The sequence below is a fragment of the Glandiceps talaboti genome, chromosome 21, assembly GCF_964340395.1.
Source record: "Glandiceps talaboti chromosome 21, keGlaTala1.1, whole genome shotgun sequence".
In the NCBI taxonomy this organism is placed as follows: domain Eukaryota; kingdom Metazoa; phylum Hemichordata; class Enteropneusta; family Spengelidae; genus Glandiceps; species Glandiceps talaboti.
The window spans coordinates 8,787,354-8,806,833 of NC_135569.1; the positions used below are offsets into that span (position 1 = coordinate 8,787,354).

General features: G+C 36.8%; 2 protein-coding genes across 2 annotated transcripts; one reads left to right on the plus strand and one right to left on the minus strand.

The window, feature by feature from the left end:
• Positions 1–439: 439 nt before the first annotated feature.
• On the plus strand, positions 440–7,437 carry LOC144451634 (putative methyltransferase DDB_G0268948). Its single transcript, XM_078142528.1, has 6 exons — positions 440–564; positions 1,564–1,724; positions 2,743–2,953; positions 4,777–4,874; positions 5,525–5,659; positions 7,180–7,437. The coding sequence occupies exons 1-6, from the start codon at positions 445–447 to the stop codon at positions 7,283–7,285; spliced, it is 831 nt and encodes a 276-aa protein (XP_077998654.1). The 5' UTR covers positions 440–444; the 3' UTR covers positions 7,286–7,437.
• Positions 7,438–10,872: 3,435 nt separating this feature from the next.
• LOC144451424 (uncharacterized) lies at positions 10,873–19,467 on the minus strand. The gene is made up of 3 exons (XM_078142257.1): positions 18,389–19,467; positions 12,093–12,808; positions 10,873–11,225 (listed from the first exon to the last, which is right to left on the minus strand). Exons 1-3 carry the CDS (start codon positions 18,918–18,920, stop codon positions 10,986–10,988), a joined length of 1,488 nt encoding a protein of 495 aa, XP_077998383.1. The 5' UTR covers positions 18,921–19,467; the 3' UTR covers positions 10,873–10,985.
• Positions 19,468–19,480: the final 13 nt, after the last annotated feature.

Genomic DNA, 19,480 nt, shown 5'->3' on the forward strand with positions numbered 1-19,480 from the left:
CCATGGAGGTATACCCCTGTTTGTTCCTGTATATGTTTTTTACTCGTCTTTTTAGTAGTGTATGTATTTTAATTTTTTTCTTAGTGCTGCTCCTAATAATCTTAGTGAGCCCCTGATACAAAAGGGATGCAATAAATAAATAAATAAATAAATAAATAAATAAATAAATAAATAAATAAATAAATAAATAAATACCTCCATGGATGAACTAAGTTTCGACTTTGATTTTAGTGTCTCCGAGCCCCAATCACAATCATTTCTTGGAAATGAAAAGAATACATGCAAATTTAGTAAATTTAGTGTGGCTGGTGTTATGTACATATATATGTGCGAGAAATGTAGACAAGGCATTTCATACCGTGTGAATCCATATGACGTCATCAGAAAGCCACCCTTTGACATGAGTCAGCTGATCCGTTGTTGTCACCTGACTTAATATCGGTCATGGCTACTACATATGGGAAACTCTTCGCTACCTCTGCAATCGCCGAAGCTTACCAGAAATTCAGACCAACGTATCCAAAATCTGTCTCAGAAAGGATAACAAGCTATTTGAAACACAAGGTAAAGAAATATCTTTGTAACACCCTGCTTGCATGGCGATTCTAACTGTTGTTGATCCCTCCACCATGTTCACCCCTATACTGGTCCCAGAGGTAGCATAGGAACCGGTAGCATCACACCCCAATCAATATAGAGTTATGTACACTGCAGCCATAAAAATAGGGCTAAGGAAGCGTGTACTTTTACGGCCGGGATTGAGATGGTGCACCTGGTTCTCCTGGATGGTGCACCTGGCTGTACAGTATAGCCGCTATAGCCCTGCTTGCACTGTTGCAGACGGTGTACTGGATTGGATAATTCCAGTATGTTATTTAGACACTAAACTTCTGTGTAGTTTCATACATTTTATCTAAAATCTGCTCAAACCTGTGAAGTGAGCATTTAAAAAAAAATCAGATCAATAAAGCAGATGACTTTGTACTGTTCTTTTCTTTTGAACTTCACTGTTGCCTTGAGATTAAAATAGAAAAAAATGTGTTTCTCTACCTCATAGACAAGAAAGTACGTAATCTGGTTGAAATTTAAAGGTGTGATGTAAAATTTGAGTAGATGTATTTGGAACTTGTATTTTGTTTTTGATGAGAGGATATGATACGACTTCTGAACCATCCACTTCCCATCAAACATATGTGTGATCATCATGAATCAGTGATGTACTACTATTCTGGTAAACTGATGGCATGTCTACCCTTGTAGTGACAAGGCCCCCTAGGTCATTCATATTTTTCTTAGCTGAATGAAGACAAATCATGTTGGGGAATGATATCTAACGATATTGATATGTTATGTTATGAGTACACACACAAAGTGTCCCAACTTACTTCACAAATAAAATGCTAATTCATTACTCACACCTGTCATCAAATCCCCATTGTCATTATCAACCCTTGTACTCAATTGACAACCATGTGTAAACAACACTATGCCATTTTTGTTTACTTAACTAACACAACATCATGATCCCTGACAGTTATCTAATTAGTGTAATATTCTTCACAGAATCCAGGTCCTTGGAGGTTGGCTATTGATGTAGGTTGTGGTACTGGTCAAAGTACTAGGAGTCTATCTGATCACTTTGAGACAGTCATAGGATGCGACGTCAGTAAAGCTCAGATTGAAGAAGCCAAGAAAACAGAAAATCTACAAAATGTAACATACCAGTAGGTATAATCTGTGTTTATATTATCTCCCACATCACTTGACCCCAGACTTGACCTTACAGTCGACCAAAGCTGTAAGGTCAAATCAACCCCAACTTTTATACTTTGGAGCAAAATACCCCTTGTTACACATTAAAGGACAGAAAGCATTCTTTTTACATCCATGTGTCTCAGGCTCCACTGCTGCAGAAACCTAGACAGTAATTAGGACACTCAATCTGAAGTATATACAAAAATGTATGATTTATGTCAATTAACTTAGTCAAACTTGACCTGATGGTCACAATATTGAAATTATGAAAGAACACCTGGCTGTAAGTACATTTCTGAAAAGCTGTTTGTAATTCCTTGATTTGTAGTACAATTGAATATGAAGAGCTGTCATGCTATGGTAAAGTGTCTGTCTATCTGTGTATGTGTGTGCATGCATGTGTGTGTGTGTGTGTGTGCATGTGTGTGTGTGTGTGTGTGTGTGTGTGTGTGTGTGTGTGTGTGTGTGTGCGTGCATGCACATGTGTGTGTGTTTGTCTGTCTGACTGTCTGTATGCATATGTGTGTGTGCCTGTCAGTCTGTCTGTCTCTCTATGCTTGTGCATGTGTGTGTTTGTGGGTTTGTGTAACAGACTTAAAGTCAAACCATTAGACTGAGTGCAGTAAAACTTGTTGGTGGAGATACTTAGGATGTCTATAGTTAAATAAAAATGATTGCCCCACAAATATGTACTTGGCAGATTGGTCTGAAATTTAGTGAGAATGTTCTACAGTGCAAGTGCCATTTTAGACTGTAAGATACGTTGTGACGTTCTGCCCTCATCGGCCTCTGTAGGGGTTGGCCGATGTGTGAGGGTGCCCCATCACAGCGTACCTTACAGACTAGTGCCATTTGTGCTATTTTTATACATTTGAACAGAATTTTGAAAATTTTATTGATATATCTGAACAGTAAATTTGTTGTTTTTATTTACCTTTTGAAGGTACAGTTGCATAATAAAGTTTACTATTATTGCTTTTTTTTTAGAGTTGGCAATGATGTTAGTTTACCAGCTGAAGACAACTCTGTTGACTTAGTGACAACAGCCCAAGCAGCTCACTGGTTTGATTTGAATAAATTTTACAAAGAGGTTGACAGGGTACTCAAACCAAATGGATGTCTTGCTGTGTATGGATACGGAAATGTACAACTATTGAACAATGCCAAGGGTAATGAACTACAGGCTGTCATGAATGAGGTAAAGTAAACACTACATGCTTGTAGTCAAGATAGGTTACTGTTTAGGGTAATGAACTACAGGCTGTCATGAATGAGGTAAAGTAAACACTACATGCTTGTAGTCAAGATAGGTTACTGTTTAGGGTAATGAACTACAGGCTGTCATGAATGAGGTAAAGTAAACACTACATGCTTGTAGTCAAGATAGGTTACTGTTTAGGGTAATGAACTACAGGCTGTCATGAATGAGGTAAAGTAAACACTACATGCTTGTAGTCAAGATAGGTTACTGTTTAGGGTAATGAACTACAGGCTGTCATGAATGAGGTAAAGTAAACACTACATGCTTGTAGTCAAGATAGGTTACTGTTTAGGGTAATGAACTACAGGCTGTCATGAATGAGGTAAAGTAAACACTACATGCTTGTAGTCAAGATAGGTTACTGTTTAGGGTAATGAACTACAGGCTGTCATGAATGAGGTAAAGTAAACACTACATGCTTGTAGTCAAGATAGGTTACTGTTTAGGGTAATGAACTACAGGCTGTCATGAATGAGGTAAAGTAAACACTACATGCTTGTAGTCAAGATAGGTTACTGTTTAGGGTAATGAACTACAGGCTGTCATGAATGAGGTAAAGTAAACACTACATGCTTGTAGTCAAGATAGGTTACTGTTTAGGGTAATGAACTACAGGCTGTCATGAATGAGGTAAAGTAAACACTACATGCTTGTAGTCAAGATAGGTTACTGTTTAGGGTAATGAACTACAGGCTGTCATGAATGAGGTAAAGTAAACACTACATGCTTGTAGTCAAGATAGGTTACTGTTTAGGGTAATGAACTACAGGCTGTCATGAATGAGGTAAAGTAAACACTACATGCTTGTAGTCAAGATAGGTTACTGTTTAGGGTAATGAACTACAGGCTGTCATGAATGAGGTAAAGTAAACACTACATGCTTGTAGTCAAGATAGGTTACTGTTTAGGGTAATGAACTACAGGCTGTCATGAGTGAGGTAAATTAAACAATACATGTGTTTAGTCAAGATAGGTTACTGTTTAGGGTAATGAACTACAGGCTGTCATGAATGAGGTAAAGTAAACACTACATGCTTGTAGTCAAGATAGGTTACTGTTTAGGGTAATGAACTACAGGCTGTCATGAATGAGGTAAAGTAAACACTACATGCTTGTAGTCAAGATAGGTTACTGTTTAGGGTAATGAACTACAGGCTGTCATGAATGAGGTAAAGTAAACACTACATGCTTGTAGTCAAGATAGGTTACTGTTTAGGGTAATGAACTACAGGCTGTCATGAATGAGGTAAAGTAAACACTACATGCTTGTAGTCAAGATTGGACACTGTTTAGAACACCATGACTCACGAGTGCAAATGTGGTGTACTCGGGGTATTTGCATGAATCTGAGCCGAGCCAGGGGTAATAATTGTAAAGCATTTTGAGCAAGGAGTGGGAAAGCGCTATATAAGAACCCAACATGAATGCCTGCAGTGTTCTCTGCACCCATAATTTCATGAGCATAACGAGTAAAAGTGCAGAAAAAACAATGCAAGCACGAGTGCAAATACCCCTGAGTACCCATGCTGGAACTTACATGGCACAGGGGTTCTGTTATTATTATATATGTTTACCTGAAATGGCAAATTTCCATGATTTTTATCATTACAGCGCGATCACATGATTTCATGTGTAGCAAACGATTGTGTTCTCATTGCATATAATTTGCATGCAATAATGTCAGTATTGCACTGTAGTGAAAATACCACTAGTATGCGGTATCTCTTGGTGGATATATAATAATACTCTTTGTCTCATAGTTTTACTATAGAACTTTACACGGCTTCTGGGGAGAGGGAAGGAAACATATCGAAAATCTATATGCTGATTTTCAGTTACCGTATATTGAGTCTGAAAGGTAATTTTTTTCATTTTCATATGTAAGATTTCTCTCCCCAATTATATAGCTAGTTAGTTTATCGCTCCACTACAAGAATGGTGTTCCCAACCCCACCTGTCTTATCTTAGAATTAGACCATTTCATATATACTCATGCAATTTAATGACCTTATGATAACATGCATATCAGTCATTTCCCCATTCATGGCCAAACAAATCTGTCTCTTATGTCAACAGAATCAAACTGTTAAGTAACCAAACTTTTCACCTGGACTACTTTGCATCTAAGACTTTCAAACACTTTGAATGCTTGTAGGGACTTGATTGTCATGGCTGTGTTGTCTGTTTTTGATATCTTATTTCCATTTAATTTATGAGTTATCGCAATAATAATCTTGCACATAAATACTATGTATGGCCGCAATTAGTCTGAGCCAGGGGTTGATGGGGATGTTTATACCTAAATGTCAACACAATAATCTGTAAGCTGTGATTACAGCGTGTACATTGGTCGATTTATTAGCCCCACTAAATCCAGATGTCAGTGTATAACATGGTTTGTTTGCAAGTGCACGGATTGTCATGGCAACTTGCAGATTTCAAGACAGACCTTCGTGACTTTACAAAGTACTTGACTGTACTTAGAACTAGTCTTATCCTTGCCTTCAGAGATGATTCCATGTCCATAGAATTGACGTACACAGTAGCAGACTTTGTTGGATACCTCAGTTCCTGGTCAGCTTATCATAACTACTTGAAGACACATCCAGAGAAAACTGAAACCTTAACAGAAGTCTTACAGAAGTAAGAAACTTCATACTATATTACCTTCACATTTTGTTGAATTTCTTACCACACAAACCAAAGGCAGACACACAGACAGACAATAGCTCCGTCTACATGGCACTAAAAAGGATTCAGGATAGTTTGAAGCCTGTGTATACGCAAACGCGTTCTGAACCTGTCCTGAAACCGTCCTGACTTAGGACACCTTTGAGAGGTTTCCTGAAACCCTCCTGACTTCGTCCTATGTACTGTCAGGACGGGACAGAAGGCGCGACATCTCCGCTGTAACCTTCCTACATGTAGACACAAATCTATCCTACCTCAGGTAGGACTTGGGACTGCCTCAGGTAGGACGACCTATGTGTAGATGGGGCTAATGTGTGTGCACATACACTCAAACATGCATATATGTATATGTTATTTGCCAAATACCGTTCCATATCTTGCTGCGAGAGGTAATTTTTCTGGTAATAACGGAGAGCCGGAGGCGAGCCGTTATACCGGAAAAATTAACTCGAGCAGCAAGATGTGGAACAGTATTTGGCAAATAACATACTTATACGTCACCTGCGACGATGAATTAATTTTTGAATGTCTAAAAATGCTGTTTCACTTTAAAATAAAATCACTTCCGCGTTATACTGTTGAGCGTAGTATCATGCACCTCTCTGATAACTGCAATGTGGTTGTTTACATGTCAGCCTTAACTTTATCATCCAATCAGAGTGCGCGTTTGCTCAGTAGTATGACGTATTGTTTACTATTTGCATATCACTCAGCGATATTTTCAAACTTATAACCATCAGCTGAAAAATGAGTGCGTCTTTGTTTTGCGTAATGTATTCCATTAAATGTACAAAAATGTTCGTGATATGCTTTCTTGTTCTAGTTAAGCAAAAACTGCACCCTCTGTGGTGGTAATTTTCATATCCTTCGTAAATTTATTAGGAATTCATGTTTACGATCGCGTGACGACCGCGAGTTCGCTGTCACTGGACTTTCGCCGTTCTGTGTGGAATTTTGGCTTTTTCCCTGTAACATGAAAAGTACAGTTCAAAGACTTGTTACAATTTATACAACGGTGATATTTTGTTCGGTTGACAACAAATTTGGCATTGGGAATGCTTGTTATAGCTGTATTTCTAGTTGTCTGCTAGATTTGTTTACAAGGGGACGTGCAGTGATCACGTGATACAACAAGCAAAAATACGGCTGTTGGTGAAAAATACGCCTGTGTATCTGCAGGGCTCTCGACCAATCAGAATGCGAGATTGGTGACAGGTGACGTATAATGAGCATGTCTTAGTGTCTTGTCCTGGGATCATAGCTGTAGTAATGGAGTTTTTACCTCATTTACTTGGAATCTAATTAAACCTGCACTAAAACCCCATGGTGTTTAGACACCATAAAGCGTGGAAAGGTATTAGTGGGATATACAACTTGGTGTGAACGCGCATCATTGTATATCCTTTATGCGTATTGATATGTTAGAGATAATTATGACCAGTTCTGAGTTCTATATCACATCTTTGTTTCAGGTTTATGAATGTATTGGATGTGAAGACATCACCAGCGGAAACTTCTCTACATATCAACTATCCAATTTTCCTTTTACTTGGCAGAAAACCTGAAGATTCAAAGTGAAAGTTATTAGGTTGGAACTCTCTGTTGTGTTCTGTAACTTGGAACTCTGGGATATTTTCCGTTATAACAATACTTATAGGGAATGCCACTCCAGGAAATGAAGTCATTTTCATAAACTATGGGTTCTGGAGAGTCATTTCACGATTTTACATCACCTACAATTACTGGTGATTTCAGAGAAACGTCAAGTTGATCTTGTGCCTTTGTAGGGTATCTTTGCTGTGGGCTATTGCATCATGGGAGTCAGCAGAAATAATGAATTCAGGTTGCACAATGAGTATTCATGACAGATGTTTTATAATGAAATGGATTAAGCACTCAGGAATCATGAATATTGAGTGTGCAACCATGAATATATTAGTTCTGCTGACTCCCATCATGCAATAGCTCATAGCAAAGATACAGCCCTTTAACACACAATATCAACTTGATGCTTCTCTGAAATCACCAGTAATTGTAAGTGATGTAAAATCATGAAATTACTCTCCAGAACAAATAGTTTGTGAAAATATCTTTATTTCCTGGAGTGGTGTTCCCTTTAAATATATGCTGCATTCTGAATGTATTTATGTGATATTGTGAATCTATCAAATTGTTATGTGTTTATAATGAGATGAAGACTGAAAACTTGCAAATAAAAACACATTTATAAGATTTATGAATTCAATGAATGGAATTGTTTACTTTGTAAAATGTGTGAAACAGTATCTTCAACTTATAGTATGAATTGGATATATATGAAATTAGACCAGTTCAAGTTATACCTGTATGTATGTATGTATGTATGTATGTATGTATGTATGTATGTATGTATGTATGTATGTATGGCTGTATGTATGTATGTATGTATGTATGTATGTATGTATGTATGTATGTATGTATGTATGTATGTATGTGTGTATGTGTGTGTATGTGTGTGTGTGTGTCTGTGTGTGTGTCTGTGTGTGTGTGTGTGTGTGTGTGTGTGTGTGTGTGTGTGTGTTCTTTCTTATTTCTCCACTGATTGTGGTCCCTCCCCATCCTGTCCTTTTTTAAATCTCAGCTTTTGTGACACTTACAGTATGACGGGCAACTAAAAGCTAGATAGTCCCATAGTCATTTCAATATTGATGTATTCTTTCTGGAATGTTAATTATTTTTATCAATCTTTTGATAAGATTTGTAATAAAAAGATTAATGAATAATAAAAAGATTAATGAATAATTACCAGAAATTGAGCTGTATTTATTTTGATTGCATTGATAGAATTTCAGCAGAGATAGAATATTCTTGTAAGAAGGTAAGAATTCATTGACTCGACCAGGATGGAACGTACCATTACACTGTCTATATAATAAGGGTTGTGTTGGAGGAAGGTAAGCATTCATTGAGATGGCCAGGATGGAACGTACCATTACACTCTCTATAATAGGGATTGTAATGTAAGAAGGTAGATATATACAAAACTCTATCAGCCCTTTTTCTACGGTGCATGACACTTGCATCCATATAACTTACCCTAGAGTCAGAGACCAAGAGCTACCCCTGAACTACTCTAATCTGGGTAAAGGTTGCATCATATATACCCTATGTTTCCTCTTATCCAAGCTGTCATTTGGCTGAAATTTAACATTTCAATCCTATTTGCCGGTTGAATGTAGACATGTAACCCCTAGTTTCTGACTGTAAAGTAGATTTTTGATCACCATCTTTGAATCTCTGTACAGTTAAAAATGTTGTGTTTGTAATTTTACATTCACCAGGGTACACCAAATACCCAGTAAATTGGAGTGTGTAGTCGTAAATTTCAGGTATTGATTTGTGTTTGGAATAAAAGTTGTGATATCGACAGGAATACGAGTTTCCCAATAGTAGTACATGCACGTGACTTATCATTGAAAACAATCTAGGTATATTCATGGCAAAATTAAAATCAATTTAAATTACAGTGAATTTTAGAGATAAGACATGTCTTAAATGCACATATAGTCGCAACAGACATTTGTTTACTCCAGTTTATTCATTTATTTTATAAATTTGAAAAAGTTTTGGACAATACATTTTTCTTTACAAAACAATGTTAAAAGATCCCCACAATCACTTCAAGTGCTCTTCAAACAATTAGATTTATGTGATCCCTTGATTATGGTTTCATAGCTTAAAACTGACATTCATACACAAACGTTAGAAACCTCTTCCTTTGTGACCCAGACAGTCGCTTGTGTTTTTCGTTTACAGACTATAGTAAATTATGATAAATGTTGATTATGTGTGAAGAAATATCATCACAGGCAACATTTTTGTGACGAAGCACAAGTCGTTCGGTGCACTTCAAGTTATACATTTGCCACCAAATCACACATATGTCGCTCTATTTTCCATGATACAGAAGGGGTTAGTGCCATAGGAACTAGCACAATTATTGTGATCTTCTAACAATTTTAATTTTCTTAAAATTCATTCATTCTTTTTCTTGATTGTAGATGATGTCACAATGGTCATCTCAGGCTGCTTTCACAAAAAGATAATAAAGGGACTAGTGCCAACAATATGTGTTTTTCTCAAAATAGCATGACATTATGCCTTTTGGCACCATCCCCTTCAACTAATATTATGAGGTTATTTTACCCAATATCACCACAGGGGCTCAGGCTCAGTGTTGTTTACGAACACACAAAAAAGAGAGCAAATAAACAAACAATTTGTTTGTTTGTTTGTTTGTCTGTCTGTTTGTTTGTTTGTTTGTTTGTTTGTTTGTTTGTTTATTTGTTTGTTTAATTATTTATTTGTGTTCGTTAACGACACTAACTGGGCCTGAGCCCCCTGTGGTATCACATCACCGTTTCTGCAACGTGACACTGTACTCGTCTTGCCACTCGTCCCATATTTCGCGTTAAATATCTTCAAGAACGATTGATCTGGGCATAGGTATATGATAATATCATATATATACAAAATTCATAAAAGAAAAGTACAAGCGATATCGAGGTATAGTTTGTGACCACGTGTGTCAAACCGTATCACGGCCATGTACGTGCATGTACTTGACTGATAGTGATACAAATAACGTGTGTCTATGTCTCTATATGCATGCATGATATGTATGTACTCTGAATGAGATGAGTGCATGTAAATTACCATAAATTACCATAATTACTTATTGTCCCAACATGATATGTAATACCTAATGTGGACGGAATGACGAACCCTACTGTAAGTTAAAGGAGAGTGCACATAAAAACTGATCAAATCATAAGTACTTTGGTGCAAATTTTCTGTAAGTTACTGTTGAAATTCGATAAAAATGTTTTTAATAGTACAAACACCTCTTTGAGTAACGTACAAAAATAACAGCTCTGATACAATCTAATGTTATAATTTCCCTTCTTCATGTAGGTTTCGACAGCTGTTTATTTTTCTGCATTTTACAAAATGATTTGAACTTTTGATGTTCCAACTCTCTCATAGTTTTGTTGAGTGTGTATATTTCGCGACGTTGTCTCTCTTTCTTTTCTTCATTTGTTTCAACGCGTTCTTTGATAGGTAGAAGAAATTTATGACGTCGAAGTAATGTTCTATCGTTTCCAATCACCATAGAGGGCGTTGTATACAGATGACAAAGTTCGGCTTTTCGCCTCCGATTCATCGTAATTTTTAAATTTCTTGATCAATTTTATTGTTCATAAGTATCAAATTAAAAATGACAAATTTATTCTATACATTATCCGGAATTTTCGACTTTCAATTGCATTTCACAGAATTGTCTGAAATTCTGATTTTCGAAAGCTGTCATAATTTTGTTCAGTGCATAAATCTCCAATCTTTGTCTCTGTTTTTCTTCAATGATACTATCTTTTTGTCTTTGTAATTCAGATTTCCGGGCCTCTTCCTTTTTTCTTTGTTTCTTCTTCTGTTCGATTGCTTGGATATCAGAGAGTCGTGCTTTGACTGCCCTTTGGCTCTGTAACAAATGATATACAAAGTTAATAAAATATTCAACATGTTATTTCAAATTTATGTTTGAGTATATCCGTAAGTCGCGATCAAATTCCGTTTCGTTTCTATGGAAACCCATTCTTGTATGTATACACACAAGACTCTCAATATGTAAACATCGTGGTTGGACACACAAATTCAGTGCAATAAGCTATCGGGTAACCAAATCCATTAGCATAAAGGCACACGACATCAATACTTGTGTAAATATAACTTTGATATGTGATTGAAGTTTGCTCATAAGAGTAGGAAGTTGAACAAATACATATTTTCACTTTTGATTTCAGAGTTTTTATTTAAAGTCAATGCCCATGTAAGGTAATATCAATTTTTAAAATTCAATAGATAAATTAGTTTATCAGAGTTTGTGCATAGACTTGTACAATGAAATTCACGAGACTTGAACAAAACCGTCGTCTTGATAAATAACGCTGTTAGCGATATTTTTGTTGAGCCAAACGATAAGATGCAAGACTGTTTCATGTTTGTTGGTAAGATTTTTGTTGCGCCCAGACGATACAATTTAGCACTGTTTGCAAGGTTATTGTTGAGCCAGACGATAAATGAGTGTTGTAAGATTTCTGTTTATATTCAGTTTGTGAGAATACTTGAAGAAATTTAAAAGCAGTCTTTACACCTAATTAGGCAACACGTGATAATTAGAATTTCAATTTGTTTTAGACATTCAAGTTCATTAATTGTTAAAAAGATGTTTTTATTAACTTAGATGTGTTTTTATTCAAAGAGGGGTATTTATAAGTGTGAAGTATCAACAAAGTGTAGACAACGAAATATTGATTTTTGACCCTGAATAGCAGTGACAGATACTTACCCTGATATCGCTCATACAAGGCACATATTCATATTTGTCATATAGTTCAATTGTTGGCGTTGCTGGGGGTGCACATGGATAATGACCGCCACATTCCCGCATAACACCTGACTGTTTCTCTGATAAGTACACCCTAGTCAAGTGTAGTTTCTCACCAGTGTTCAGTTTCCAGGGAGACAGAGTATCACTAGTTGCTGCTTTACAAAACACGTAAGCCGAGTTGTTGCTGTGATCTACTGCACCATACGCTCCGTGAAAACTGGAAGTTTTGGACATACGAGGCAAATGTTGTCCGTAAATAAGTGATGCTTGTTTAATACTTTGTATATGGAAGAACTGTTGTTTACTTTTCTTCGGAGCAATAGATTTGTTTAGTTGTGGAGCTTTGCTAATAGTTGGTCCACAATCAAACACGTATTCCAATTTATTCAGTGTTTCTATACCCTCGTCTGTTTCTTCAACAATTGATTCTTCGACTGTGTTATTTGGAGTTTTACTCTTATTGAAATGTCTTCTCTTGGATGATTTCCTTCTATTTCTAGACGATTTTGCTCGAGATTTCCGACTGTTTCGTTTGGAACTTTTTGGTTTACTCTTTGGTCTTTGCTTCGTTACAGTTTTTGCAACAGCGCCCTCAGACTCCGACTCTGCTATGGTGACATCTTCTAAAATGTCTTCATCTAAACTTTCTTCGTCTTTGTTGTCATCTTTAATCTCTGTTGACATAAATGATAGTGGACAGTGAGTAAGTGTAAATATTTTATTAGCTATAGTGATGTGGAGAATAAATGGAATCGTATCAGCCAAGCAGGTTCAACATAGACACACACAATTGAGCATGTGATTAGACATTGTACATTATAATTATAGACAACTATTTTATAATACGAATAGAGCAACAGATCTAGACTGAATTAGTGATTGTTTTGGGTGGCGCTCAATTTAGAGTGAGGACCCAAAAATCAATTTGATTGGACACATTGTACCACATTCTGTGTACACAGGTGATTCAATAATATTTAAGATGTACAATGTGCAAGTAAATCATTCCAGTTTAAGTTGTTTTGACATTACAATGGCTACGGTTTACATCACGTGACTGATGACATCATCGTTGTATATTGCATACAATAAATCACGATTGCCTGCTTTGACCAGGTGTTAACGGAATGCTGATAGCTGACCTTTGACCCTGTAGACTATTTTTCACATAGTGTATAGAAAATAGCAGCTTTATACGTCGTGCTATGCATTCCGAGTGTTAAATGTACGTTTGTATACAATTTGGGTGCCACACACAGTCATAGATAATTTTGTCCCTAAAAATTAGTAAAATCGCCAACGTTTCCAAAATTTTTTTAACAAGGTGGAGGTAGGATATAATCGTGAGCATGTGACACCATTTGACGATTACATGTTGGATGGGGGGGGGGGGGGTAAGTATTGCATAGTTCAAGAAATTCATAGACTGTAAGATATGTCGTGTTGTTTAGCCCGCTCATAAGGCTTTTTAACCAGTGAGTGCTGGCTGATAGCTTAGCATGAATGTCTGTATCTTACAGACTAAGAAATTCATAACAAGGAATTAGTCTCGGTCAACTCTGACGTCAGCCACAGTCACTTGAATCAATCTGTATGATTTAAAAAATATATACTTATTCACTATGCATTTTTTTTTTAAAATCATACAGATTGATTCGAGTGCCTATGACTTCAGCCATCCCCAGCTCTGTGCCATGAAGTGATGAGCCATCAGCGGTGATCGAATTTGGGCAAAGGAGACGAAAATCAAGACATGTTTTATACACACCCCTTTTCAGACGCTAAATCTGACTACGGACCACATTTGTATGTCTTTATGGGTGGATTTTCAAAGGGTGCTAATCTCCCTGGATAGCATTGAAAGTCTTTTTTTTAAAAACAGAGTCTAGTATTTAAACTGTTTGTTCCAGTTGAGTCCATGCCATAATATATTGCCAGTCATTGTTACAACCTTGGAGTAATTATACTTTTGTCAAGTAATCTTGTTCATCATCAACAAACCTTTATAATTTCACAAAAGAAGACTTCGACCTTTCCCCCACACAGCCCACATACTTTTAACTTGTTTTATAGAAAGAACTTTGGTACATCAATCGATTGAAACTCAAGAGTTCACAGATCAACTCGTCTACCTATTAAACTCAGACGACCTGCTTTCAATCTATGTTTGTTCATGTTGTTGTCAGAGGTCGGAACGTAAGTTGAATAATAAAAGCCCTGCGGTCGTACCGTGGTCATGCAGATTGTCCGAAGTGGTGTAAACGAATCGTGACCGAAGCCCTGCGGTCGTACAGCCTGACAGAACAGAGGTGTAAAACCAATCTGTATAGAGCCTGCACTGTGGGAAGCCCTGCTGCGATGACAGAGACTGTCAAAGGTGTAATTAATGAATAGATAATTCAATGAATGACATTCTGTAAGGAATTTTATTCTAGCTTATCATGCTTAAAATGCCTTTTCTGTCGTTATTCATGAGGCTCAAGTCACGACTTGTCCGATGTTCTGTCAATAATTGTCAATACACTACGTACAAGTTATTTGTCCTATCTACCCATGTACATCACAATCTACTGCAAATGTGTAATTTTGAAACCTGCTAACACATTAAAAACGCAACGTGCATACATTTATACATTCTTGTTACACAACAATCTACTGTAAATGTATCTATAAATTTTGAAACTAAGCTTGCTATAAACAAAACCCGACCTGCAGTCAGTCGTCAAGGTAACCGTCAAAGAATCTAGTCTAAATTAAACATTTTTTTCCAGTTTCATTTTCCTCATAAATTTGGGGGTCGTCCGCCCCCTGATAGTCCCCCTAATCGTCGTTCTCCTGATAGTTGCGTCCCCCTCAAATTATACATTGTGCTTTCCACCAATTCCTTGATGATCTCATTGGTGGTAGTCCCCCTGAAATTACATAGGCTTTCCACTCATTCCTTAGCTAGCTTTCTATTCAATTCACGAAAAAGAAAACCACTTTACCACTATGCCATATGGGTGAAATAATTGTATGACGTCTGACGAGATTTGTGAGTGACGATGGCGGCCCTTTAAATCAATCAAATAAACCAAGTAGCAATCAATTCATATCACGTTTCCTTTCTTGTAATTTTTCATACCCTTAGCTATTATATCTGTCCTCTCCACGTCATCCGTACAGTCATTGAATTTGATTGATTCGTACATGTTTTGACATTTACTGTTACATTTTATGAAATTGATTACCCGACTTGCCACTTGTGGCTTTAATACCATTATTATAACCGAACTTAGGAAATAACATGGAATGGTTTGGAAAAGTCCAATGTTTGTAATATATTTAGCCTACTTGTAGACTTGAAGGACTATTGCTACTACACTATTATTCCGCTATCCAAAATATAGCCTAACGAGACTCAAAGGACTATATCGCTACTACACTATTCTGCTATCCTAACTGTCATTTTGAATTTTGGAATTTCAGCTGTCCTCTCACTTAGGGTAGCGGAATAGTGTACAATCTGTAGTTACTCCTTCAAGTCTACGTACAGTAGGCTACAAAATACAAATATATTGCGAGCCAGGATAGTTTTTGTTTTTCCTTCGGTATTTCTTTGTTGAATCTATCTTGTCAAATTTTTCAGTTTTGTTGTTGAAGTTTCGCTATGATCACTGTTCATATTATATTGTTCTTTATATTGCACGTTTATTACTTATTAGATTGTTGTTTTCCTGTGAAAATATCACACTCTATACTATGAGACAGTTAGTCTTTTCTCAAATGATTTTTTTTCCCGATACGGATAGAGGAAATATATTCAAGAGACAACATTTTTAAAATTTCAGCCTATATACAAGGAAAACTACAATCCATGAATTATATGTACTATACGTGTCACTATGGTTGATAGCTTACGTCACTAGATCTGTGACTCGAGGTTTAGTGAACAAACGAGTGTATCGGAGTCACTGATTCAGTGGAGTGGCCTCGATGCTGCTGCATACACTGAATACCGACCAATTTAAATTTGATAAAGGCAATGCACTTTACTAGACTAGTAATATTGTTAATGAGGTCGTTACGTTGCCTCCGTTCAAATCAATTATTTAGTGAATGTGACATGGTGAAAAACTTTTTAAGTACAATGTCAACCAATTTCCCTTTTCAATATCATTACTTCATCAATAACTTTCCTGTAGTGCAGCTGCCAAAGTTTACATATACCAATTATCGAATTTTTCAACGTTGCCTTGACTACACTTCACGTTCATGTAACATCATTCACGGTTCTACTTTCCTTAGATGGCCACTACGCGTCATTTACCGTCGGCTTCTTATTAGGAAACCCATTAGGAAGGGTAAGTGTGCGTGTTTGTAAAAGTTTGTCTTCTCGTTTTCATGAGAGTACAGGAATGTTGTCATGGTGACACAAATCACGTGATGCCGTCCAGATTCGAGTAATACGGAAATGCGTACTCAACTATCGTTATGCTTAAAAGGTCGATATCAAGACTTTCAAGGAAATAAAATGAAACAGTTGAAAACATGTTTAACATGCGATATGGTTTCGTCGATTGCAGCCATCTTTTTTTTTATATATTCCCTGTCAAAAGAAGTTTATTTACGATGAACGATATTTTGTAAACGAAATAATAATACAAACACTGCAAAGAAATTATAGGGTAGATAATTTTAAAATTATTTGCGACGATTAATTTCATTTCTGAGCTGATGCTGGGTGTGAATATATAATCGAAATATATAATCGAAAAATCATAAAATTTCAAACCAGTTCTAAATGAGGGTAAATTTGATAGCTCAAACCGAGCACACTATCCGAACCGAGCACATGATCGTAAGCTACAAATCCAGGTGTAATGTTTGATTGTTACGTATGTGCTACATATAATACGTAACGAAGTGCCTAGATTACATGTTTCTGTGTCGCCATTTTTACTGTACGTGTATTTCATTTCCTGAATGGTTGGTTTCTATTCAATATCTAAGTTGACCTCTATGCGTTTAGCGAGCAAATTTTTGACACATAGTGTAAATTTACACTATCACACTACTCAAATATGATTTTCTTTCGAATAGTACAAAATTTAATATTTGTCAATTTTTCATAGGTTATTATTGATTATTCTCATTGTGTTATGTCATGTTGATACACGTCACAAATCAATTGAAGTAGACTTCTACAATACAATCAAATTATTCACTATTAAGATGGCCTATAGGTCGTCCTTAATTTCCGTCATTGATATCAGTGCTAGAACAACGAATAGCAAGGTGTACTCATGCTTTAGATATACAGTCACTTGCTGAGCTAATATTCTATGCCGGGGTGACGATATTCTATTCTAGGATGGCCATAGTACAAAATAATGATGTTATTAGGTATTTACGAATATTCAAAACAATACCTTCACAGTGTCTATTAATTTCCAATTCAAACATTGGTGAAAGTATTTTTTGAATATTCGTATTATAATACCATTCTCGCAAGCCAGAGTTATTATTTCTAAATACCTAATAACGTAAATATTTTGTATTATGACCAGCTTAGAATAGAATACAGCTTTATCATCCTGGAATGGAATACACGTATTAGCTCACACTGTGTTTAGATATGGGTAAAACAAGGATGATATTTACATTGTAAATTGAAATTTTTCAATGCCTTTTGTTATCTGTTTAGCAGTACATACGTAGCGAACAGTGATCATAATATCGTCACGGTCGGCAGATCATGACGCCGGGGTCATGATGACGTTGTGGTCCGATGACAGGATCTGATCTGCCACGTTCGTAAAGAGGCTAGGTATGTGAATAGCGAGTAATACGCGTCGTGTCATTCTTTTGCCCGAAGTGAATAACATGGTATACAAATTGCAGAATAAATAGAGTCAAATATAATATCGTGTCACGTCGTGATTAAGTTTGGGTTGATTTTCCACTGAATTTAATTCAAGTTTTTGTCATGGCAACGGTTTATTAGCATTGTTCAAAACATACCAGCTGTGGCCTTTACAATGATTATAAATTATGCAGTGTTTGTCTAGCCTATAGTATGGATTTTAAAAATAATACAGGTTATCTATTATCGAAAATCGATTAATCACCAGTATACGCAGTCAGTAATGATTCTTACACAACCCACGACACATACGGACACATATCCCACAACAAATACGGACTCAGTCTGATATATACAGGGGAGGTTTGTGTATAGTGAGACGAAATAACAATAAAACATCGGACCGTACCTTCTGTATCGTCCGTGACAGTATAAATTTGACCACTCTCAGTCTCGTAGTCGATATGATCGTTGTTTTCTGGCGACGTGGCAACGCCTTCTTCGTTTACCTCAGTAGAATCTTCTTCACTGATATTTACAGTTTCTAAACATATTGCTGTTTTAACCAGTGTACTTTCAGTACTTGTTCGAAGTGGTTCGTCTTCCTTGCGTTTGGCACTGGTACAAGGTCCCTTTGCCAAAGAGAATTTGGGCAGGCCTATCTGTCTTCGATGCGACGCACTTGATTCCCTCGAAGCAGGGCTAGTTTGACTCGAGGCTTTGATTTGTGGTAAATTACAAGTTTGTTCGATAGAATGACGATTTTCCAAATAATGTAGAACCGAACGCTGTCCTATGTTGGCCGATTTTGTCGCACCTTCAAGAAAGGTGGGTCTGACCAATGGTGCCCTACAGATAGTAGGTGCAAGCCCCGTAGGCACGGTTCCTTGACTACCAGCAGAGCTGATGTTTCTATTGTGCCGGGTAACGACTGTAGCCATCTTGTCGAATTGTCATCTGTTTGTCCTCTAAAGTTCAATAGACGAAGAAAATAATGCCCGGGCTACGAATAAATACTGACACTATTGTCCGGTTGGACTAGTGCCAGACACCGCTATGTTGTCATCGTGTCAGACATATTAATATCGAGATCCTTTAAACGGACGGTGAAGCGTGTAGGTCACAAATTAGTACGGAAAATTGCCTAGAGTTACAAAACAACTTCTGAATAATACTGTAGGTCCTTCGATGGCATAACAGGTACGAATTTTGAGCGAGGAGTCCGTTCACCTTGTTTTAGCGATAGTCTTTGTACTCAGTGTGTACACAGACCTTTATGACACTGCACCGTAGCGCACAGTTCGGTTGTTCTCTCGCTCTTCGAACGCTGACTATTTAAAAGTTCCAAAATCTTTGCGTGTTGAATTGTTGTCAAGTGGTCGAGCAGTCTGTCAAGTAGTTAATAGTTGGCGGTTTTCGACTCTCTCCTAATATGTTAACTTGATATACCTAATCACGTTACGCCGACACTACTGTACAGTTCTCTACCAATTAGATCAAG